At 42.6% G+C, this 26668-nt stretch overlaps 1 protein-coding gene across 5 annotated transcripts in view; it reads right to left on the bottom strand.

Moving 5' to 3' along the window:
- The window catches only part of LOC147012148 (WD repeat-containing protein 26-like), a 70844-nt gene that overhangs the window by 33853 nt on the left and 10323 nt on the right, over positions 1–26668 (bottom strand). For all 5 annotated transcript variants that reach the window (XR_015051480.1, XR_015051478.1, XR_015051479.1 and 2 more), the window contains exons 2-6: positions 13837–13936; positions 13594–13650; positions 2127–2263; positions 1835–1932; positions 1016–1172 (exon numbers count right to left, since the gene is read on the bottom strand). Coding sequence is in view for 2 of the 5 variants with exons in the window: in XM_085855870.1 (XP_085711996.1) it covers positions 1016–1172; positions 1835–1932; positions 2127–2263; positions 13594–13650; positions 13837–13936 (549 nt within the window). In the remaining 3 variants the exon portion in view is untranslated. The remainder of the gene's footprint in view (positions 1–1015; positions 1173–1834; positions 1933–2126; positions 2264–13593; positions 13651–13836; positions 13937–26668) is intronic.

The raw sequence follows: 26668 nt of genomic DNA, 5'->3' as shown, positions 1-26668 counted from the left end.
CTAGTATTTAATACATCATGGTTATATACCTCAGGCCTGCCAATCTGTGCTGTTTCATGGAATGGTGACACATGATTTTATTGGAGAGGAGTCAGGCCAGCTGTCCAGCCAATGGGTGTAAAGCAGTGGGGTGGAGTCATGGCTGCCGAACACTGACCCCATGATAAGTGATATTTTCTAAGTCGAAAAAGGACATAACCCTGAAAAATTCACAAAACGCCTTGAAACTCGAACGTGTTATCCGGAGTGGCCCTTGTGCACATCTTTCACTGTACCGTCTGCCTCAAACTTATTACGTAACTTTGAAATGGTTAGCAAGGTTCACCTGGCTGCTCCTGGATGGGATTTGAGGGTGAAGGAGTAGCAACCGAAACCCGAATCCTATCCAGGTTCCTCCTGATGACTCCATCTTTGTCTATTTGAGCTCCTCCTGAAACTCCAGTGGTGTATCTGGTCAGTTATTTGATTACACGTGTTGGAAGCTCAGTTTTAAATTCAGGTCTCCAATATATTTGCGGCTTCACCATTCTTCGTTTTCCAATAACACTTCAAAATCCACTTACGTTGCTTGAGCATCACACACAATTCTACCATTTTGAATTTGTAACCATAATGCAATGAGCGAATTTATGATGACACCAACGTCATCCATGGGTATTATCACACCATAATATAAATTATCACATTTCTGTCCACATTTTTAAAAGTCTTGTTAACGTTCAAAGTGTGTATACTTATTTTTGGAACACCTGTCTATCACACTTGGTGATATCACATTATCACACGAAAAAAAAAGAAATCCTTTGTGTCTATCACACAAAGGATTTCTGAGTCAATTCAGTGTATGCATGCCAATGCCAGTAGAGCACAAAAAGGTGAGTCCTCTCCCTGTCATTTTAGCGACATTGGTCAAATCCTGCAAGAGGAATGCATGTTTCGGAGAGAAAGACGATTCAAACATTGTCTGCATGAGGAATTTCATGCCTACATTTAAGCATCAACATTGGAAGATTACCGGCTGCAAACGTGGTCAACCAGCAGTGAGGCCTTTTCCAAGTTGACCTCCATCTGAGAGTTGTGGAAGCGGCAACGCTGCTGCTGCATCTCCACAGCCTGTTGCAGCAGCGTGTGTAATCGTTGAGGAGGCAGCATCACAGAAGGTGGGAGGTACGCTGTATAGCAATATGCAGCATAATATACAACAGCACAGTGCCAAACCGACATCCCAACCATTAGACACAATGTTAGCCAAATATTTTACTTATGACTTGTGGTAGACAAACTGCTTCTTTCATCAACACTTTTGCATAACAAAACTAGCTTCCATGAGGTGCACAATCTCTAGCCTAATGGTTACTAATTACCGTAAACCGGGTTAGGGTTAGGGTTGAGAGGATGGGGAGGGGCTGGTGGCTGCAATTATATATGCATTACCTTTTGTGCGAAATTAGCATTGAAGTACTCAAAATTATAAACGTCTCTTTGCAGCATATTACCAATTTTCACACCATCTATAGAACTTAATCAACAACGTTCAATACCATCTAAAATTGGTGCAATTTTCAATCAAGCAATTACAAGGGATTTAAAAGGATTGGGAGAGATTGCGAGGGGGAAATAACCAACTATTTTTTAAATCCATATAAGTAATCTACCATTTTGGAATAATCTCAGGGTGTTGTCATAAAAAAGCTATGCCTGGGATCAATGTGACCTTGAAATAAATAATAAATTAATTAATTAAAAGAAAAATCAACAATTATTTTATAAAATTGATCAAGTGGCACAATGGTCAGATGTGCTGCAATCTATATGTGAAAGAACAAGCAAATACTTTGTAGCTTGTCGAGTATTTTCGTGCGCGATGCAATGCCCTTGCCATCCCACACAGCTTTATCCAGAAGCTCTTCCTTGTTGCTGCACATCAAATATCTGCATAAAAGAAATAAAAATAAATAAATTATAAAAACATAAAATATAATACTAATAAAATCACTGGTATTCGTGGTGCGTCCATTACAAGTACACAAGAGAATGCACAACTCTGGTGCATGCAAGGAGAAAAATGATAATCTGCCTTGCGTTGAACTACAACCAATGTGCTACTTCTAACCACCAGTACCCACCCACTGAGCAAATGGACTCTCTCAGGGTTATACTTCAGCGGAGTAAGATCCTGCCTCAGCACCTGGAGGGCCTCCAAAAGATCTCCATCCTCCAAGAACTCCAGATATTTCTGCTCTAGCAGCAAGAAGCGCATGCGCTGGGTGAACACAGGTTCAGAATTTCCCCATCAAACAACGGCAGTAAGCATATACACAAAACAAAAACGTCAACGCCCCCATTTCGTGAAATGTCAAATGTTTATCAGAACTTAACTGTGGGTATGTTGTAAAAAAAGAAATATATATATATATATATATATCAAGAAAAGAAGATGATCAAGTGGAAAAGGGTGCAACTCATACATGGTGATAAGTGTTGCATGCACTCTAAATAGGTCTTGATATAATGCAAAAAGTGGTGGTGTGTTGTTTAAAAGGGGTACGAGCCAAAAACTTTTGCTGTTTGCAGTATATTTTCTCAACGTTCTTGGCTGATGAGCGAAAAAATATTTCTAGGGCATGACTTTAATTTGTGCAAGTTTATTTTACCTCGGTAAACAAACAACAAAACAAGATGAGCTCAAAAAGCAAGACTGAACGAGACCATCACATGGTAGAGCACATACCTCTGCCAGGCTGAACAGTTTACATTTTGTGGCCCACCGATAGGTGGGATCTGCATCCAGACCTTAATCAAAATTTAATTGGCTTGTTTTTGTCACCTACTCAACTCATCCACCAAGTATCGTCATAATCCGTCCATAACTTTTTGAGATACCGTGCAATAAATATATCATTTTTGGGCCCATCGCTCAATGGTGGGGGGTTTTGGTTTTTGACCCAATCTCTCAAAAAAACTATATATATATATATATATATATATATATATATATATATATATATATATATATATATATATATATATATAATTATATACATTGAAAATATAGCAAAAATTATCTTATTATCTCCAGATCCGGACGTTAACCAAAAATCGAATCAATTCGTCTTTGTCACACACTCAATCAGTCCACCAAATTTTCTCCAAATTTGTCAATAACTTTTTGAGATATCCTGCTCACAGACAGACAGAAAGACAGACAAATAAACAGGGGTAAAAAAAAATCATTACCTCCATCCATCTTTGGTAGTGGAGGTAAATATAAAAGATAGAAGATTGAAATCACTTTGTGATTTCCGAGCTCATGCAAACTCGCCTCGCGCTTGTCACATTCTTGAGTTACAATGGATAACAGACCGTGTTTTCGTGTTCACGAATGCATCTCATATGTGCCACGTGTAAAGAATACAAATTATTTGATAACCTGAAACTTCAAACTGCTCACCTTCCCACCCCACCCCACACAACACCTCATTTGCAACCTAAACTAAAATATAAAATTGCACAATGTCACATCTTAACACAAACACTGGCTATAAATTGTGATAAAAAAAACATCTGCACTCATGGGGTAATCTTTATGTTAAATCAACAAAATATGGCCGTTGTGGGGTCACTGCCTCCAATATTCATGAAGCATGGTATGATGGAAAGTATTATTGAAACACATTTCCATGAAAAATTATACCATCATTGGTAAAGTAATTACGAATACATGACCTTTCAAATATGGCCACATTGTCGAGTGTAGCCCTCCACTCTCCCCACTTGAAACTGTCGTATCTAGAAATTAATTTGAGCTCGAGAGCCAATTGAGATTTTGGAAAAGTATTTCAGTGCAAGTATTTCACATGAAGCCATTAAAAAAATATATATATATATATATATATATATATATATATATATATATATATATATATATATATATATATATATACATATATATATACATATATTTGGGATCATGTACCCCGAGGTCTGGCTGACCTGATGTCAAACACATTCAGGCATGATAACTTCAAGATTTTTCTGTCACAGAAATCTGAGGTGGAGACTTGAAAAAAGGGGAAGGTGGTCTAAGATGGGCATGTACCCCAAAGTTATGGAACGATCAATAATGTTATTAGCCTCCTGTTGGACTTAGTCCGAAACGGGGGCTTATGGATTTGGTCTCGATTTTCATGTCCATGTGTGCGTCTGCAACCATATCTCGGACATGTATGGACCAATTTCATTCTAACTTGGCAGAAAGACAACACATGATGGTATACATATGCACATCATTTTGTTTCGTGGTGTAATCAAACATGGACGACTGGCGGCCATTTTAGTTATTTTTTTAAAGCCCAGTAATTTCCCACGAGTGGTCGAACAAATCCTCAACCATTTCTCTTCTGGTTGATTATGAGTGATGGACATGCATTTACTGTTCTTGTTCAAACTTGGCACGCAGATTATGAATGATGGCATACATATGCCAGTCATTTTATTTTTGGGATCAGATCCAAGATGGCCGACTGGCGGATTGCTGACTCTCCCCCCAAAATAGATGAACACTGAATCCCTATTGTGCGAAATTTGCCTTCCCAATCGAAAACATCATACATGTCACGTGACCAACTATCTTACACAACATAATGACGTGACCCGCATCATTAATATTCATGATCGCATAACCCAATCATAAGCAATCTTCCGTGTCACATAATCGCTCAAGTCAGTTGCGAACAGACATAAATCTTGGAAACGTGGGCTTTCCGTTTAACTCCGTACAGCCAAATTACTAAAATCATGGGGGCTCTGACATTTTATATCTTTTTCTCCTTGTTTTGAAAGGGTAAATGGACTCACGGTTTCTTGTTCCAAATATGGTGCTTCTTGCTTCAGTGAGACTGCAAGAATCCTGTGTATTGGGGCCCTGAAGAAGTTAACGATGCTTGGTGAATGGTTGAATTTCAATGATTCGGTAGTTCTTATATTTGCAATTAATGAAGAAAAAAAAGGGTTGCTTTTAGTACATTAAAATACTCGTTTTGCTGACAGACAAGTACGTGCCAGGACGTCCCATGAATGTAGGTGCTACAACTCCATCGGATTAGAGAATTGCAAAAAAATTCGAACAAACAACTTGGATAAAAAGGCTCGCTGTAACAAGCCAAATATGCAGTCTCAGGTGATTCAGATCTGCCATTGAAACTGAAAGAGATTTAAACATCTACTGAGGAGGCACTGCCATTCACTAGACTAAAAGGGCGATATGATGAAATCTTTGAAACAGTCCATTTCAAGCAGAGGAGCTAAAATCTTGTTCGGATTGGGGAAGTAGAGGGGGGGAGGAAGGGAGAGATTCAGGCTTCAAATGCAATAAGCAGTGAAGCTGGTACATCCAAGAGAGTGAAATTCTATCCAGGATGAAAATAAAATTAAATGGGACAATTGTCAGGAGTGAGAAAGTAACCATATTGATGGTGCAGCCCAAAAGTAGGTCCATCAGAAAAATCTTACAACAGTGTGGTGGCACAAGTATATGATGTGAACAGCCAATGCCATGCACAAAGCAAAGGGAACCTTGTCCAGCCCTACCTTGTCGGAGAAATGCTTCAAGAAAGTTAAAACAAGGGCAAAGTACACGTGCATACAGTTATAATTTGTATTCGTATTCTAGTGTTCTGCCTCAAGGCAGCTTCAGTACTACTGAAGCAGTTCCTTTGCAAGGGTTATACTGGGTGGTTTGCCATTGCCTTCCCACGAGTAGTTATGGCAGCAATTTGTAACTTGGCCATGGTGTCGGGCAATCGCTCACACACTCTTCACGAAGAACACCGTGGGATATTTAACATCCACCAACTAATGTCTGCAGACAGGACGCCCAGGTTAAGATGGCATGGGATGGCACACATCCATGAATCACCCTACCAATGAAACACCGGGAGGACAGTTTATAGCTGGGTCGGGATTCAAACCCAGGTTTGGAGGCTTGGAGGCTTTGAGGCGAGTGTGCGTACCTCAAGGCTGCCATGTCAGCCACACAGTTTTAATACGATGACAAATAAGAAAGCAGATGCCTGGGAGAAAGGTGTGTTTCCATGAGGGAAATCAGGTGGTTGGAAATATCAATGCAAAGGAGTCTTTATTCTGGGAAATGTTGAGATAAAGCAGGTTTTAAAAGACAAACATGCAACCATGATGACTGGCTTCTACAAATTTGCGGTGCTCTGACCAAAACATTGCATGTTAGCGAGCGTTAGTGGAACACACTCAGGAATTCTAAAGAGAATATGGGACATATTAAAGTTCCACGAGTGGAATCGTATTTTGGAAATTCCCCAGAATACCTTGGCAGATAGCTCTGCGAAGCAACCTCAACACCATCATGGAATAAAAACCTTGTGGACTCTGTCACCTACCAACAATGACTACTCATAGATACACCACGGAAATGTTTGCCAAGTCTCCTGATGACTTCCTTTATCGACTGTGTTCGAAACGTGAAACACTTCAATGGCACCTCTTCGTAACAATGCTACAGACGGCTGGTTCCAACAAAACTTGAAACAATTCACCAATGAGACGTTCTTATCATCCGGGATTTCGGCCAAAAATACTTCAACGATGGAAGATGTCATCTGGGGTTTTCAATAGAACCACAAGCGCAGGGCAAGTGTCCTATAATTAAATTCATTTCTTGTTGAAACTAAAATATTTTCAGCCACTATATATGCATTATACAGTCAGTCAATACTCTCAAGAATGACAGTTTCATCATTTGAGACCTTCTGCCACGTGACAATGGAGCGGTCCATCTCTTCAAATGGTGACTCATGAATCACATGCACAAGCAAGATTGTTCAACTGAAGAAAATGATCCACTTTTTTGCAGAATTGCTTCATATTGACTTGTATTGGCAAATTAGCTGACAATGAACAAAGAATGACCAGATGGCATACATCATCAATGACTTGGTAAACCTCATCCGATTTGGGCTGCAAGGTGAGTTTAAAAAAAAAAAGAAAAGACAGTGAGAGGGAGAGTATATCGGCTGATGGAGACCAAAATGGGGGCCACCTCGGGGTAAACTGCAGTGCGAAAGCCTGTATCTCACTGGGCTGTGACAGCTCGCGACAAAATGCGAACGGTATTCTCCAAAATGTCTCGAAATGTTCGCGGTGGGTCTCAATTTCCTCGCGCGAGTCGCAGGACGTCGCTCTGGTGTCGCTTGAATTTTGAACATGTTCAAAAAATTTGTGCGACAAATTTTCTCTCAAAATAGTCACATAGTCGGCGCGGTTGTCTCGAACCGGTCTCGAACCCTTCTCAATTTAATTTCCGCGAGTCAGAAGGTGCGACGAATTTGAGACAACTTTGTGAGGGATTGGTGACCTATGAAACTAAATTGTGACTGATTGGAGAAAAAAATGATAATCTGTCCTGGGACCCCTGAGAGTGCGACAAAACTGCGATTCAATAGAGAATATTTTCGGAAGAAATTAATCAGATATTTGCACAATGTATTGTCTCCTCAATTTAATATATACATAGAAATCCACATGTTATCCATGCAATGTAATGTTGATAGATTCACAATAGTTCAATCCAGATGTGACTTTAAAAAAAATTTAAAAAAAAAACAGTCCAAATTGTAAAACCAGCATTGTCTGTCCTCTTTCTCTCCTGTTCTGAGTCATGGCCTTCAATGCAAACTTTTCACTTTCCCATCATTCCTTTCACCTTCCCATCATTCCTAAATCACGTCACACATATTTTTACATAAATTAGGTCACACACAAAATATGCTCACACCCACGAGCCCCAATCAAGGCAGATGAACAATTGGGTCACACACAATGTTTGTGGGTGCAACGTTGACAAGTAACAGAACACTTTGAACAATCAGGCTTGGTCAGCATTCTCCTGTAATCCCACCATCCTGTTCTGCCAGGGCACAGCTCCCACACCATTGTAGTACTCAGTCAGGTACTCTCTTACTCGTTTCCCAACTGACAATATGATTGCTGGAAGGGAGAGGCCTCATATATAAATGGTCCCTATTTCTCAATTGTCACGCACAGTTGTCGTGCGACAGTTGCATGTGCCAAAAAAAAAAAATCTCGGTTTTGTCACCTGAACGTCGCACGAATGTCGTGCGACATGTATGCGAACTCCAGGCGAAGTTCATCCTAAATTTCGCCGGGAGTTCGTGGGACATTCGTGCGATATTCGTGAGACATACGCAAATGTGTTTTGGTATAAATTCAGTGTGATTCCAAGTGAAAATTATCACTGTTTTATCGCAATTTCGTGTCTCCAACTAGTCGCGAGCTGTCGCAGCCCAGTGAGATACTGGCTTTAGGCCCTGGTTTTAACTCCAGGCATACTCTACGAAGATGTGTGTGCAATGTTCCAATACCCAGGTGACTGAAGGTTACTTTACCGAGCTGTACCACAAGCTCCAATTTTGCTGCTGAACTTGAAATTTCTCTCACTTCAGACAGTAAAGGCAATTTCTTTGGTTTTATTGTCCTAACCACTAATATATTTTCAGAGCTGGCACAGTCGATGTATCGGCTTGTGTGTCAGAAAAATCATGACAATTGATCATGCCTTAAAGTGTTTGAGGACAGGTCAAAAGTCATCATGCCCTGAGGCTATATTTACACAAAGGTCTGGAAAAGGTAGTTATGCCTACCACCAAAAGTGGACAGAGGTTTTTTTAGTTTTTTTCACCCCCATCTGTGAGCAGGATATCTCAATACATTTTGGCCGGATCACGACAAAACTAGGTGGATGAGTTAGGTGGGTAAGAAGAACAAGCCAATTAGATTTTGGTAAAGTTCCAGATCCAGATTCGGCCTATCATTGGGTTACAAAACGTAACGTGTGCGGCTTGGTGGAGGTATGTGCTCTACCGAGTGCCGTGCTCGTTGCCAAAGGTGAAAGAAGTTATGTTTTCACCCACTTTGTGTCTGTCTGCCTGTTTGTTTGCCTGTTTGTGTGCAGGATACCTCAAAGAGTTGTGGACGGATCCGGATGAAATTTTGGGGACAGGTTGAGTGTGTGACAAGGATGAACTGATTGGATTTTGGTGAAGATCCGGATACGGATACTAATATTTTAAAGTGATTCTTCACCATTGAGAGATGGCTTAAACTAACATATAAGCACTATATCTCAAAAAGTTGTGGACGGATTTGGATGAAACCTGGTGGACACGTTGGGTGTGTGACAAGGAAGAATTAACTCAATTTCGGTGAAGATCCAAATCCAGATCTGGATACGAGAATTATATAATTTTTAAAGTGATTCTTCACCATTGAGAGATAGGGCCAAAAACGATACAGTACTGTATAGCATGATATTTCATTCAAAAATGTATTGGGCCCTACATGTTCTCGTGGATCAAGCATTGCGTAGTGGAGGTGTGCACTCCACCGAGTGCCCTTCTAGTTATTCATGGTTTTACGTGAAATTGCATCTTGTCACCATTCCAAGTCAAATTTGTCTCTGAAACGCAACTTAATTCTGGGATAGGACAATTTGATGAGTGGAGGGCTCAAGTAAACATCCTTTGAAAGATCATATCTTGGGAACCACACACCATCAATGCTCAAATCTACCATGGAAGAACATTTCAACAACTTTCCATGAACTAATCTATTAGGAAATGGAAATGGTGGAGAATTTGCAATGTTGAAGTTGCGAGGAATTGTTACTTCAACATGGACCAATGGATCTGAGGCTCATGGAGGAGGTTTTTTTTTTTTTTGTATACCTTGGTCGAGGCTCGTATGAGAGCTAACACACAACTCACAGCAAGGAGGCATGAGACAAGAGGGGCGGGAGTGGAAGGGACAAAACAGTGGGGAACAGACACATGAGGTGAACTGTGGAAGGGAGAGGGATGGGGATGGGACGGGGAACATGGCGAAGAGAAGATGGACATTTCAGGGACTTTCAGGAAGGAAAGCAGGAGAAATGAAGGAAGTGGGCTTGGGTGGATTATCGGGGGTAGAAAAGATCGAGCATTTGGATGAGGGAAGATAAGAGGTGGTGGTGAACAGCTGTTTTGAAAGCCTGGAGGGAAGAATGGGAAAGAATAGAGTGAGGAAGTTTATTCCAAAGGCGGGAAAAAAGAGGAATGAAAGAGTGAAGATGAGCAGTGATTCGTGATTTTGGTAGTTTTACCAGAAGGGGGTTGTTGGCAGACCTTGAGTGCCCTGTGGAAATGTGGTGGGGACAAATCGCAGAGAGAGCAGGGGGGCAAGGCTGGAGAGGAGTCGGTAGAAGACAGAAAGACCACCGACCAACCTGTGGTGATTGAGTGAGAGGCCCAAAGACTCAGCTTCATTGCGGGAGATGCCGATGATCTTAAATGCCCTGGTTTCGACAGCGTGAAGCCGAGAAAGGTGGGAGGCAGGAGCACCAGCCCAGAGGGGAGAGCAGTACTCCATCAGGCTACGGACAAAAGCTTTGTAAGTGGTCAGGAGCTCAAGAGGGCCAAGGAAGGACTTAGCACGACGGAGGATTCCCAGTCGGCGACTGGCTTTTGAGGCGAGGTTGGAAATGTGACTTTCCCAGGAAAGGTCATGGCAGATAGTGAGACCTAGAAGCTTGAAAGAAAAGACTTCTTCCAGAGGATTGTTGAGAAAGTGGATGGGGGGGTTTGTAAACGGTCCTTTCGAAGAGACATAGTGAGAGTGTGAGATTTGTCTGGATTGAAAGACATGTTCCACGTGTTGGACCAGACCAAGTTGCGAGGAATTGTTACTTCAACATGGACCAATGGATCTGAGGCTCATGGAGGAGCTTGTACATAATCAAATAGAGGACAGACATTAGTAGACATCAGTGTACTACAATATTAATTAGAAGAAAAATACATATGGTGTTTGGAAATGGCACGGGCTCAGATGGGAAAAATAGGACTGCACATCCTGAAGCTCACCTGGATCAGGAGCAACAGACAATCAAACCCCCCGCAGTCCCCCTTTGACCCTGATTTTTTTTTTAATGCCGTGAACAAAATTTGGTACATCACGGGTGATGAAGGTTGTGGTCAAGTTTCATTGAAATTGTGTGTGTAATTTCGGAGGAGAGTGCAAATACTTTTGGGGGGGAGGTTAAAAACTCCCCTGTAAAGCCCCTTTATGAGCAAATTTTGTGAGGCATTAGATATGAAGCTTGTGCCCAAGTTTCATCAAAGCCGTGTTTGGTTCACGCGATAATGATTGAAGTGTTTGTGGACTGACTGACTGACTGACTCACTCGCTCACCTACAGACACTGCTCGATCACACAAGCTCACTGGGCTAAAGTCCAGGTGTTTTTTTTAGCCATAAGCTTACCGGGCTAAAAAAACAACAACAGGACAACCCATGCTACCCTTATAAACTTGAAATATTTACCTGTTATAAAGATCTTACAAGCGAAGTTTCCCAGGTATTAATAGAACTAAATATGAAAGCTGAGAACTGATATGGCATTTTGGTCGATTTGAAATATTTTAATTATAACTTTCAAAGGAGTGCTGTACTTACAACTAGGATTGTAAAGAATAATAATGGATGTTACATTAGTATAAAGTGCCATTTGAAGTGCAGCACCATTGATGCGATACCAATTGTTTTCCCCTTGAGCAATGAAAAAAAAAAAGTAATAACAATAATAAAGGATTGTCCGACAACAATGGTCTTGTAGCATAAGCAATCATTTTGTTTGTGAGAAAACGAAGGATCGAAGGAGAGATATAGAGCATGAACCAGGGAGTGGTAAAAAAAAACAAAACAAATGATGTGCAGGGTGTATGGAATGAGATGTACATGGTCGGGCCGACAGAGCATCACTGAATTTGCAGTGCCAGGGCAAGTATGCCTTGGCTGAACAAAGATGCGTGTTTCGTGCAGATGTGAAGTCAAATGAGCATGGAACAATCAGTGCAAGATCAACTGTGCGGCTTGTTTGGGCCCACAATGCAAACTAGCCTGGAAACACATGGCCTGCAGAATTTGTATTCACTCAGCAGCCCCAGTGATGCTGGAACAGCACCACACCTCATATCCCCCATTTTGAATCTTCTCCTTACCTGCAAACGTGCGCCTCAAGAGGTCTTCATTCTATGTCTGAGTTAACAACTTACATTCTTCATTCAATCCACAATCTCTATCTGCTGCAAGGCCTTTAAAGAAGGCAACAACTTCAGTTACATCTCTGGTTTTTAAACCTTGTCCGAGTACCTCTGGCTTGTACTGGAATAGTTTTTGTGAAGGCTACAAAATCCAGCTTCAGTGAATATGCTCAAGATAATTGTTAAGTGTTGAGGCTACAACTTAAAGGTACTAGTTTTGTGCTGAATGAATAAAGGCATATTTTTGACACAACTGGAATTGTGCAATGAGATTTATTTTCCAAGTAAGAGGTTAATTGGCCATTTCAATTGGTTGGCTATGGAGATCATGTCCCTGACCCAGCGATGGGGGTTTTTCACATTGTGATGTGGGTTCATTGCCCTCCACCCCTTAAGAGCGAGGCTTGGCCTTGGGCATGCCCCAAGGGCGGTCTCAACTCCCCGTCACATAATAATTTGTTCTCCAAAACTTGTTTTGATATTCAAATATTTACAAACCTGCCCGACCAAATTAAGAAAGTGAGAGCACATACAAAAAAAAAAATCTGACTATAATAGAAGGCAATGTCTGTTCTTTATGGAATGCTAAATGGCTTGGCAGACCTCCAACAAATTTTGCATTCATGCTTGGGGTACTCAGGGTCAGGTCAGAGGCTTGAAATGAATCTCCTCCCACAAGTGCAAGGAGATGACTTGCGATTTTCGCCTATAGACATGGAATAATGAAAGTGGTTGAAACACTGACCCCTGCTGGAGGAAGGGGATATTACGGGTGGGAACAATGAGAGTTCTGAAAACAAATCCTCTCGCTCCGAGAGGGAGCGGATATTCATTAAATCAACAGAAAGTTATAAATCTTCCCCAAATGCAAACATAACAACACACAATAAACTTTTGCACCATACTCCAGCAGTAGTTTCATCATGAGCACAAATAGGTCCTGTAATCCTTTGTATAATTCATTGACTGGTGTTTGTTTGTGTATTTAGTGTGCCACTCATTCTGGGCTGATTAATTCCAGACTTGCTCCATAGGGTCAGCTGTGTATCATGTAGCACTGCTCCAAGTGGGGAAGGGTATTACAATTCCCCACCAATTACAGTGCAGTATTCCTGTTCCAATGTTTTCTTGTACAGTGAGGTGTTTCAAATTATAAGCAGGAGGTGTGTCTTTGATTCATGCATGTAACACAGGATATTTATATTTTGATTTTATGGAGCGATTGAGGCAACTGTCAGTTGCCTATACACCGCCCAAATAAAGGTACAAGTCAGAAGAACGTGTTGCATGCTTGGAGAAAGATTCCCCATTGGGTGGGTACTCTGCCGGTAAACAAGTAATTCTGCTCCGGTATGTCCTTCAATTAACCACTTCATTGACAGCGGTGCTCACAAAAGTCCAAAATCATTAAATAATTGAATGTGACAATCAGAATCTGACAAAATGGTAATGACCAGCGAAGTTACCACAATCGCATTGGATGAATGCAGCATAGGCTTCAACTCATTCAAATCCCCTTCAGCCTGAAAGTAAACAAAAAAGAAAAACAAGGGAATCATGTGATCATGTGACCAAGGCCACCTAAACACAGAGCAAAAGATTGGGAAAAAAAAAGATAATAATCAGAAAAAAAAGAACATGACCAATCTTTGCAAGCTACAAATAATCAAGCTCTGGAAAAGTGCTTAGAATGTCATTGGATGGCTCACCTTGTCCCACTCGCCATCCAATACATGTGCTCGAAACTTTGTTGCTGCAGGGTGTTCTAGGCGACAACCGGACTCCTGCATCAACCGCTCGGCCGTTTGGCTAAATTACAGTTGTAAAGAAGAGAAAGAGCAGGGAGACACACAAAGGCAGAAGCTATGAAAATGAAAAGGCAAAAAAAAAAAAAGATTTAAGTATCCAAATGTCAAGGATCTCTCCGACTCTGGCAAATTCTGTTTGTCTATTTGATGATAACAACACTCTGCTGTGACATCCCTCATTGTTCAGACAGACAGGCTGCAGCCTCTTCCCTCTCTACAGACCTTGACAAAATCATAAGCTTGTGAAACACTTCAAATATTTCTTTCAATTCTGACAAATCTCCCACTATCTTTATCTGAAACGACCATCTGGCAACCCACAACCCACCAGCCCCCATCACTCCCTCCCCACCCCACCAATATACTTTCTCAACAATCCTCTTGAAGATGTTCAGTCATTCAAACTCCTGGGTCTCTCTATCAGCCATGATCTTTCTTGAGCAGCCACATTTCAAAGTTAGCCTCCAAAGCCAGCTGCCAACGAGGCATCCTCTGTTGTTCAAAGTCCTTCCTTGGCACACAAACTCTTATCCACCGACAAGGCCTTCTTCATCCACAACTTTATGGAATACTACTCTCCACTCTCTCTCATCTTGCTCAGCTTGACACCCTGGAAACCAAGGCTTTTAAGATTATTGGAGTCTCCCACGATGAAGCAGAGTCTATGGGTCTATCACTTCGCCATCACAGACAGGTCAGTAGTATCTCAGTCTTCTACCACCTTCTTTCTGGTCTTGCACCCGCTGCCCTTTCCATGCATCCCCTCCGCCAGCCCCCGGTTTGTGCAGTGCACACACGGTCCACCATAAACCCCCTTCTGATGAAACTACCTAAATCCAGGACCACCGTTCACCTCCACTCATTTGTTCCTCTTTTTTCACCACCCACGGAACCAACTTCCACATTCTCTTCAAGCCCATTCTTCCCTCCAGGTCTTCACCACCATCTCAGATCATCCCCAATCCAAAACCATGATCTTTTCTACCCTTATTAACCCCCTCACCTCCCCCTAACCCAGCCTATCCCAATTCCTACTGCTTCCCAATTTCCAGTTTTCCTTCCTGAGAGTTTCCTTCTGCATTCATCTTGTCTACCCTATGCATTCTCTCCTGCTCCTCATTCCTCCCCACACCCATTGTTTAGCCAAGTCTGCCTCTGTCACCTTCAGCTCTGCTGTTGGTGTTTTCCCCCTCTCTAAACTGTTCCCTTCATCCTGTTATATCCCGATTTGTTCAGTGAATTAGTACTTGCTCTTCCATGAGCCTAGACTATGTCTGCAAAAAAAAAAAATCTCATCACAAACATCCTGTAATTTTAAGCATTCTTCTTCTTCCTCTCCTCCCTTTATAAGGGGTGAGGCCGAATGGGACCAGCTCTTCTGCCCTGCCTTGAACACGATACTCCTCCACTTCCCCCTATCCTCAGCAAACACTCTCCACTCTCCAATCACACCCACCTTATTGATGCTCCTCCTCACACATTCCTCCCATCTCGAGCACAGTCAACCTATTTTCGTTCTACCTTACCCCCTCAACCAATCCACTTTCTTTGCCATTCTTTTCCCCCATCCATAACAAGTGTTCCACCCACCTTAGCTGGCTATTTAGCAATTGCCCCCTCAAGCTCATCTGCACACCAATCACCTCCCTCAGATCATCAATCCTCCTTTTACCCACCCACTTCCCTCTTCCCTCTTCATTTCGCAATCCTCCTGACCTAGTTCTCGCAGACCTGCAACTTCTGTTGTCTCTCTATCAGTGCAAACGTCAACAGACCGTAAAGGTAGGCCGGCGTTACATAATATATCAGAACTTTCCCTTTCAATTTCATTGATAATTTCCTGTCTGCCAACAATCCCTCCACCCTCCTCCATGCATTTGCCCCGACCTACATCCCCCTCTCTCCATCCCTGGTCGTTATTCCACCCAAATACTCAAACCTATTTCCCTGCTAAAATTGGTCATCAATCCTATTTCCCAACAACAAACCTATTGCCAACAAACCTATTGCCCTTCCCAAAGTATCCAAATGTCAAGGATCTCTCCGACTCTGGCAAATTCTGTTTGTCTATTTGATGATAACAACACTCTGCTGTGACATCCCTCATTGTTCAGACAGACAGGCTGCAGCCTCTTCCCTCTCTACAGACCTTGACAAAATCATAAGCTTGTGAAACACTTCAAATATTTCTTTCAATTCTGACAAATCTCCCACTATCTTTATCTGAAACGACCATCTGGCAACCCACAACCCACCAGCCCCCATCACTCCCTCCCCACCCCACCAATATACTTTCTCAACAATCCTCTTGAAGATGTTCAGTCATTCAAACTCCTGGGTCTCTCTATCAGCCATGATCTTTCTTGAGCAGCCACATTTCAAAGTTAGCCTCCAAAGCCAGCTGCCAACGAGGCATCCTCTGTTGTTCAAAGTCCTTCCTTGGTACACAAACTCTTATCCACCGACAAGGCCTTCTTCATCCACAACTTTATGGAATACTACTCTCCACTCTCTCTCATCTTGCTCAGCTTGACACCCTGGAAACCAAGGCTTTTAAGATTATTGGAGTCTCCCACGATGAAGCAGAGTCTATGGGTCTATCACTTCGCCATCACAGACAGGTCAGTAGTATCTCAGTCTTCTACCACCTTCTTTCTGGTCTTGCACCCGCTGCCCTTTCCATGCATCCCCTCCGCCAGCCCCCGGTTTGTGCAGTGCACACACGGTCCACCATAAACCCCCTTCTGATGAAACTACCTAAATCCAGGACCACCGTTCACCTCCACTCATTTGTTCCTCTTTTTTCACCACCCACGGAACCAACTTCCACATTCTCTTCAAGCCCATTCTTCCCTCCAGGTCTTCACCACCATCTCAGATCATCCCCAATCCAAAACCATGATCTTTTCTACCCTTATTAACCCCCTCACCTCCCCCTAACCCAGCCTATCCCAATTCCTACTGCTTCCCAATTTCCAGTTTTCCTTCCTGAGAGTTTCCTTCTGCATTCATCTTGTCTACCCTATGCATTCTCTCCTGCTCCTCATTCCTCCCCACACCCATTGTTTAGCCAAGTCTGCCTCTGTCACCTTCAGCTCTGCTGTTGGTGTTTTCCCCCTCTCTAAACTGTTCCCTTCATCCTGTTATATCCCGATTTGTTCAGTGAATTAGTACTTGCTCTTCCATGAGCCTAGACTATGTCTGCAAAAAAAAAAAATCTCATCACAAACATCCTGTAATTTTAAGCATTCTTCTTCTTCCTCTCCTCCCTTTATAAGGGGTGAGGCCGAATGGGACCAGCTCTTCTGCCCTGCCTTGAACACGATACTCCTCCACTTCCCCCATCCTCAGCAAACACTCTCCACTCTCCAATCACACCCACCTTATTGATGCTCCTCCTCACACATTCCTCCCATCTCGAGCACAGTCAACCTATTTTCGTTCTACCTTACCCCCTCAACCAATCCACTTTCTTTGCCATTCTTTTCCCCCATCCATAACAAGTGTTCCACCCACCTTAGCTGGCTATTTAGCAATTGCCCCCTCAAGCTCATCTGCACACCAATCACCTCCCTCAGATCATCAATCCTCCTTTTACCCACCCACTTCCCTCTTCCCTCTTCATTTCGCAATCCTCCTGACCTAGTTCTCGCAGACCTGCAACTTCTGTTGTCTCTCTATCAGTGCAAACGTCAACAGACCGTAAAGGTAGGCCGGCGTTACATAATATATCAGAACTTTCCCTTTCAATTTCATTGATAATTTCCTGTCTGCCAACAATCCCTCCACCCTCCTCCATGCATTTGCCCCGACCTACATCCCCCTCTCTCCATCCCTGGTCGTTATTCCACCCAAATACTCAAACCTATTTCCCTGCTAAAATTGGTCATCAATCCTATTTCCCAACAACAAACCTATTGCCAACAAACCTATTGCCCTTCCCAAAGATTTTTAAAAATGACAATCTTGATAAGCCAATGCTTTGTGAATATACTATTCTGTAATATTTATTTTACAAGACAAAAAGCTGGACACTAAGCATTTCCCATCCTTCTAATCAGAAGGTAAATTAAGCTCACAGATTAAAAACTCAACATACATGGTGTGTCAATAAAAGGTTAACGGCTTCAAATGACCTTTGTACTTTTAGTCATTACCTTAATTATTTTTTGATTTGCAGGAGTGATTAATGATCTTTGGAGAAGTCATTCAAGCATAACCGAAGTATTCTATGGAAAAAAGTGACGTTTTCTATGAAGCAAAGAGTAAACAGAAATAAAGTTAAGACACCATGAGCACAACTCTCATTCACACATGAACCAGATCAGGATTTGCATGATAAGCAGCACAGGGCGGCTGTGACACAACAAAGCCACTGTAGCTGTCGTGAGTCTGAGGTCCTTTTATTTTATTCACAGTTCCCTTCCTTCCTTCCTTCCTTCCATACGAGTGCTGCTTCATCAGGATGAAGATTACGCACTGTGGTTGCAGGCATGGAACAGCGCCGGTACAACCATTATACCAGTATACTAGTACTCATTTTGCCGACCTCGGAAGGATGACAGGCTGAGTCAACCCCACCTGGTGTTAATTCAGTGGCCAACGGGGCTCGAACTCAGGACCCTAAGATCCCAAGCCAGCAAACCTAACCACTAAACCAACACCAGGTGTTCCCATGTGTGGGCAGGCAGGCAAAAGTGAATGGGAAGGTGAGGCCATTCTAACAAGTGAGCAGAAAAAGACTGAGCACGAACCAATAAGAGAGTGAGCTTCCAAAATTCCTCGTGCCTTAATTTTTATAATTCACCCAAAGCATTCCACCTCCATTAGGGCAGCACCCCAACCACTGAGGCACCACACATCGGGCAGTAAGTAAGCTTCCTGCACTGAAAACAAAGGCAAACAACACAACTGGAGATCCACTCATTGGCTAAATGGGAAGTGCTGAATAAAACCATACAGATGTGAAAATGTCCTTCAACAAATCTACTTCTTGCAATCGTCTCATCCAAATGAGAATGATGGTTTTTTGGGTTTTTTTATTTTTTTTTGCAAGAATACACAAATTTTCCAACCGAACGATTCCATCATTCTCTGACGAGAAAATTGGAAGCATGTTTTGAAAGGGTGAGGGGAGGATGGGAATGTATTATAATCTGTTGTTATTCAGAGGAGTATAAAATTTCACCCCATCTTTGATTTCCAACCAGCTTGAGTGAAATGCAACATGAGGTATCCCAGGCTGTAAGCAATTTCATCACAACAAAAAAGAGAAATCTAATTTGGATCTTCGCTCGAGGATTTTCGCTTAACGTCGAGCCTTTAACAGCCAAACGACAAGTGCAAAAAAATAGCATGATTAACGTCAATTAAACTCCACTTGGATCACCTGTTTGGTGTTCCCACCTGAGCACTTTCCTCTTGATGTTGTGAACCCCAGCTCAAATCTCCACACTGTGTTAATTTGCCAGGTATTTGTTATTCAAAAACAAGAGTAATTATACGATAATCTCATTTCAAATGTAGCTACCATAAACTTCATCCCTATTTACGATAATAAAGGCAAGTGACTTCAAAAAAAAAGCACGTTGATCTTCCATTTAGTGCCTTTATTGAAAATTCACTTTATGGTACCCTTTTTAAAGCTTTTATTTACTTATTTTGCACTCATGCTCCACTTGTGACAATAGTTCCATTGACACCCTTGATATGTTGGTGCAGCTTTCCTCATGCTGGGTTAACCTTGATACTTTACAGGAATAAACTTATTTAATTGCAAGCTATGTCTCTGGTGTACGCTTACACTCCAAATCCAATCCCTCACTACAAATGGCATATCGGCAGACTCTGCCCAACATAAGGCAGAGAGAAAGAGAGAGAAAGTGTGTGAGTGTGTGTGAGTACACTCATTAGTTCCTATTTTACTTCATTGAAAAAAAAAAAAATTTTCAAGTAAGTAGTATCTACCCTTTTCCTCCTTTTGTTGGCTTCGATTTTTCAATGAAAGACTTGGAACTTCGGAGAATGCCTCGCTACAAAGAGATTTGGAGAGCAGCTTTGCTATGTGTTTGGGTGGGGGCGAGAGAGAGAGAGACAGAGAGAGAGAGACAGAGAGAGAGAGACAGAGAGAGAGAGACAGAGAGAGAGACAGAGAGAGAGAGACAGAGACAGAGAGAGACAGAGAGAGAGAGAGAGACAGAGAGAGAGAGAGACAGAGAGAGAGAGACAGAGACAGAGAGAGACAGAGAGAGAGAGAGACAGAGAGAGAGAGACAGAGACAGAGAGAGAGAGAGAGAGAGAGAGAGAGAGAGAGACAGAGAGAGACAGAGAGAGAGACAGAGAGAGAGACAGAGAGAGAGACAGAGAGACAGAGAGACAGAGAGACAGAGAGACAGAGAGACAGAGAGACAGAGAGACAGAGAGACAGAGAGACAGAGAGACAGAGAGACAGAGAGACAGAGACAGAGACAGAGACAGAGACAGAGAGATACAGAGACAGACAGAGAGACAGAGAGACAGAGAGACAGAACATGGCTGTGATGGTGAGACCTAAAAGATGGAGGGACCTAACCTCTTCCAGTAGCTGATTATCTTCTTCTTCTTCTTTCGGCTGCTCCCGTTCGGGGTCGCCACAGCGGATCATCCGTATGATCCGCATAGTGACTTGGCACATGTTTTATGCCGGATGCCCTTCTGGCGCAACCCTGGTCGCCTCTTACAACACAGGGATATGGTACACCTATTTTAACCGGGGTATACACCGGCCCAGTACACTGGTACTCATTTCGCCGACCTCAGAAGGATGACAGGCTGAGTCAACCCCCTGGTGTATTAATTCAGTGTCCCAACGGGGCTTGAACTCGGGACCTTTGGATCCCAAGCCGCTGCCCTAACCACTGCGCCAACACCAGGCTATCTTCCAGTAGCTGATATATATATATATATATATATATATATATATATATATATATATATATATATATATATATATATATATATATATATATATATATATATACATACATACATACACATGTACAGTGGGGAGAACAAGTATTTGATACACTGCCGATTTTGCAGGTTTTCCCACTTGCAAAGTTCGTAGAGGTCTGTGATTTTTATCATAGGTACACTTCAACTGTGAAAGACGGAATCTAAAACAAATAATCCTGAAAATCACTTTGTATGATTTTTATATAATTAATTTGCATTTTATTGCATGAAATAAGTATTTGATACATCAGAAAAACAGAACTTAATATTTGGTACAGAAACCTTTGTTTACAATTACAGAGATCAGACGTTTCCTGTAGTACTTAACCAGGTTTGCACAGACTGCAGCAGGGATTTTGGCCCACTCCTCCATACAGATCTTCTCCAGATCCTTCAGGTTTCGGGGCTGTCGCTGGGCAACACAGACTTTCAGCTCCCTCCAAAGATTTTCTCTTGGGTTCAGGTCTGGAGACTGGCGAGGCCACTCCAGGACCTTGAGATGCTTCTTATGGAGCCACTCCTTAGTTGCCCTGGCTGTGTGTTTCGGGTCATTGTCATGCTGGAGGACCCAGCCACGCCCCATCTTCAATGCTCTTGTTGAGGGAAGGAGGTTGTTCGCCAAGATCTCGTGATACATGGCCCCATCCATCCTCCCCTCAATACGGTGCAGTCATCCTGTCCCCTTTGCAGAAAAGCATCCCCAAAGAATGATGTTTCCACCTCCATGCTTCACGGTTGGGATGGTGTTCTTGGGGTTGTACCCATCCTTCTTCTTCCTCCAAACACGGCAAGTGGAGTTTAAACATGTCTTTCAATCCAGACAAATCTCACACTCTCACTATGTCTCTTCGAAAGGACCGTTTACAAAACCCCCCCATCCACTTTCTCAACAATGTTCTGGAAGAAGTCTTTTCTTTCAAGCTTCTAGGTCTCACTATCTGCCATGACCTTTCCTGGGAAAGTCACATTTCCAACCTCGCCTCAAAAGCCAGTCGCCGACTGGGAATCTCCGTCGTGCGAAGTCCTTCCTCGGCCCTCTTGAGCTCCTGAACACTTACAAAGCTTTTGTCCGTAGCCTGATGGAGTACTGCTCTCCCCTCTGGGCTGGTGCTCCTGCCTCCCACCTTTCTCGGCTTCACGCTGTCGAAACCAGGGCATTTAAGATCATCGGCATCTCCCGCAATGAAGCTGAGTCTTTGGGCCTCTCACTCAATCACCGCAGGTTGGTCGGTGGTCTTTCTGTCTTCTACCGACTCCTCTCCAGCCTTTCCCCCCTGCTCTCTCTGCGATTTGTCCCCACCACATTTCCACAGGGCGCTCAAGGTCCGCCAACAACCCCCTTCTGGTAAAACTACCAAAATCACGAATCACTGCTCATCTTCACTCTTTCATTCCTCTTTTTTCCCGCCTTTGGAATAAACTTCCTCACTCTATTCTTTCCCATTCTTCCCTCCAGGCTTTCAAAACAGCTGTTCACCACCACCTCTTATCTTCCCCCATCCAAATCCTCGATCTTTTCTACCCCCGATAATCCACCCAAGCCCACTTCCTTCATTTCTCCTGCTTTCCTTCCTGAAAGTCCCTGAAATGTCCATCTTCTCTTCGCCATGTTCCCCGTCCCATCCCCATCCCTCTCCCTTCCACAGTTCACCTAATGTGTCTGTTCCCCACTGTTTTGTCCCTTCCACTCTCGCCCCTCTTGTCTCATGCCTCCTTGCTGTGAGTTGTGTGTTAGCTCTCATACGAGCCTCGACCAAGGTATACAAAAAAAAATAAAAATAAATAAAAAAACCAAAAAGCTCTATTTTGGTTTCATCAGACCACATGACCTTCTCCCATTCCTCCTCTAGATCATCCAGATGGTCAGTGGCAAATTTCAGATGGGCCTGGACATGCACTGGCTTGAGCAGAGGGACCCTGCATGCGCTGCAGGATTTTAATCCATGACGGCGTAGTGTGTTACTTATGGTTTTCTTTGATACTGTGGTCCCAGCTCTCTTCAGGTCATTGACCAGGTCCTGCTGTGTAGTTCTGGGCTGATCCCTCACCTTTCTCATGATCATTGAGGCTCCACGATGTGAGATCTTGCATGGAGCCCCAGACCGAGGGAGATTGACTGTTATCTTGAACGTCTTCCATTTTCTAATAATTGCGCCAACAGTTGCCTTCTCACCAAGCTGCTTGCCTATTGTACTGTAGCCCATCCCAGCCTTGTGCAAGTCTACAATTTTGTCCCTGATGTCCTTCGACAGCTCTCTGGTCTTGCCCATTGTGGAGAGCTTGGAGTCTGATTGATTGAGTGTGGACAGCTGTCTTTTATGCAGATAACGAGTTCAAACAGGTGCAGTTAATACAGGTAATGAGTGGAGAATGGGAGGGCTTCTTCAAGACAAAACTAACAGGTCTGTGAGAGCCAGAATTCTTAATGGTTGGTAGGTGATCAAATACTTATTTCATGCAATAAAATGCAAATTAATTATTTTAAATCATACAATGTGATTTTCAGGATTTTTGTTTTAGATTCCGTCTTTCACAGTTGAAGTGTACCTACGACAAAAATCACAGACCTCTACGTGCTTTGTAAGTGGGAAAACCTGCAAAATCGGAAGTGTATCAAATACTTGTTCACTGTATATATATATATATATATATATATATATATATATATATATATATATATATATATATATATATATATATATATATATATATATATATATATATATATATATATATCCGTTTGACGATCTTTTCTCGACTGAGACTGATATTTTCTAGGATTGAAGGACATGTTTCGTTTATCAAGCCAGCTTCTATCTTATCATTTCCAGATCAGCAGAGTGATGCAACGGCCCTCTGCCCATCAGGCCAAATAGAACAGAAAAGCAAGAGCAACAGACCAGGAGTTGAAAACACAGGTACAGGTCCCATCTAGAACCATCGCCAAAGCAGAGTCAAAGTTCCACAGAATTTATTGTATCTTCTCAGGTGATGACACCAACTTCAGTAAACCATGGGTACATCAGGTTAAGATGGGGAGCAGATGGGAAGGATTTGTTTCAAGAGATTTGGAGGAAAAAACAAAAACAAAAACACACACAGCCTTATCACAGGCAGAGTCTGCTGATGGCATGAGAGGTGAGGAATGGGATATGGAATGGAAGCATACACCAGAGATGGACTGTATATGCCATGGTGTCAGCATGATTTGGAGGAAGGAAACTGGTTGGAAAATTTAGCTTTTGTTATCTGGCTTGCCTCAGGTTGGACACACAATTCCATGTTAAAACAAGAAAGAGCAATCAGAGAATGCAGACCCTCGCTGGGACTTGATTAGTGTGGTGTATTTTATATGGAAAATAAATGGAAATATGTACTAAAAGAAATGTCAATGATTGCAAATGAAAGATTTATTTGGTGCAATTGTAAATATGTAAAGGGCAAAGGTCTGAAAAGTTGTTAAGGTCAAATGGTCTGAAGATCTAAAGGTCTAAAGATCTGAAAAGGTATAAATGGGTCTAAATGGTCAAAAGGGTCCGAAAAGGTCGAAGAGGTCGAAAGGGTGTAATTTAAGGTCTAATGGGTTGGAATTATCTCAAGGGATCTAAAGGATCTTAAAATGTCTAAAAAGGGTCAAAAGGTCAAAGGGGTCAACAAGGTATTAAAAGGTCTGAAGGTCTAAAGGGTAGAAAGGAGTTCAGAGGTATTCGGGGTTCGAAAGGGTTTTACGGGTCTTAAGGATCTATCGGATCTACATGGTCTTACGCGACCGGTCTAAAGTTTTAGAACACCCCCATTTTTCCAGTTTTTACTGAAATTTAAGCAGTTCAAGTCCAGTGAATAACCTGAAATGGAACAATCCTGAAAGGTAAACTGCCAGAGGTTAAAAAACAAAGTTTAGGTTACCAAAAACTGAAAAATAATGTAAATTTCAGAGTTGTTAAAAAGGCCCTTTTCAGAGAATAAGTAATAGGTTAGCAACTGCAGCTGTTCTACAGCAATGGAAGTAAATTAAGCCTTGATGGTTGATGCAAACAATTCCTGCAGATGTCCAAACTTTTGTTGATTAGTTACAAACCCTCTGTCTGTATAAAAGCAGTGTTGGAACAGACTGTGTTGCTACACCCTCTGAAGCATTATTTGGACAATATTGCACTGCAGGAAGTAGTATATTGCTATCATAACGGCGATAAAAAAACAATTAACAAAGGAAGACAAGCAGACCATTATAACTCTTAAAAGTGTAGGTCTTTCCTTTCGAGAAATTGAAAGAAGCCAAGGTGTCAGTGAGTACAGTTTCCTACACCATCAAAAGGCACTTGGAAACTGGAGGAAACTCTGACAGGAAGAGGTCTGGCAGACCCAAAGCCACAACACAATCAGAAGACAAGTTTCTGAGAGTCAACAGCTTGCAAGATAGGCGGCTCACAGGACAGCAGCTTCAAGCACAGCCTAACACTGGTTGAAGTAAGGAAGTCTCAGTTTCAACTGTGAAGAGAAGACTTCGAGCTGCAGGTTTGACAGGTCGAGTGGCAGTAAGAAAGCCATTGCTAAGATGGAAAATAAGAAAAAAAAGGCTTGCCTGGGCCACGAAGCACCGCCAGTAGACAAATGAAAACTAGAAGAAGGTCTTATGGACTGATGAATCAAAATTTGAAATCTTCGGTTCATCACGCAGGCTTTTTGAATGCCATCGAGAAGGCAAAAGATTGGTTCCTCAGTGTGTGACACCAACTGTCAAACATGGAGGAGGAAGTGTGATGATCTGAAGCTCTTTTGCTGGATCCAGATTCGGCGACTTGCACAGAGTGACTGGCACCCTGAACCAAAAGGGCTACCATAGCATTTTGCAGCGCCATGCAATACCCTCTGGTCTACGCCGATTTGATCAGGGGGTTCATCCTACAGCAAGATAACGACCCAAAACATACCTTCAGGCCATGTCAGAACTATCTTAGAAGAAAAGAACAAGACGGGAGGCTTCAAATCATGAAATGGCCAGCACAGTCTCCAGACTTAAACCCCATTGAGCTGGTTTGGGATGAACTGGACAGAAGGGTGAAAACAAAGCAACCTACAAGTGCAACACATTCGTGGGAACTTCTGCAACAGTGTTGGTAAGAACTTTCCGAACAATATTTGATTTCCATTGTAGAAAGAATGCCACGAGTACGTTCGGCTGTTATATCTACAAAAGGTGGCTACTTTGATGAGTCAAAGATTGATGAAATTTTGTTCAACAAAACGATTCCAAGATTTATTTTTTATCTGCAATACAGGAAGACAGAAAGACCACCGACCTGCCTGCAGTGAGAGAGTGGGAGGCCCAAAGACTCAGCCTCATTGCGGGAGATACTAATGATCCTAAATGCCTTGGTTTCCACAGCGTGAAGCCGAGAAAAGTGTGAGACAGGAGCACCAGCCCAGAGGGGAGAGCAGTACTCCATCAGGCTGCGGATGAAAGCTTTTTATGTGGGCAGGAGCTCAGGTGTGCCAAGGAAGGACTTTGCACGACGCAGGATTCCCAGTCGACGACTGGCTTTGGAGGCCAGGTTGGAAATGTGGCTTTCTCAGGAAAGATCTTGGCAGATAGTGAGACCCAGAAGCTTTAAAGAAAAGACTTCTTGCAGGGGATTGTTGAGAAAGTGGATGGGTGGGGGGGGGTTGTCAAATGGTCCTTTCTCAGAGACATAGTGAGAGTGTGAGATTTGTCCAGAATGAAAGACATGTTCCATGTATT

The sequence above is a fragment of the Eptatretus burgeri genome, chromosome 15 (assembly GCF_056783735.1).
Source record: "Eptatretus burgeri isolate ZD-2024b chromosome 15, Ebu_testis_v1, whole genome shotgun sequence".
Lineage (NCBI taxonomy): Eukaryota > Metazoa > Chordata > Myxini > Myxiniformes > Myxinidae > Eptatretus > Eptatretus burgeri.
Note: the sequence above shows the minus strand (reverse complement) of the source record. Positions and strands in the feature narration are given on the sequence as shown.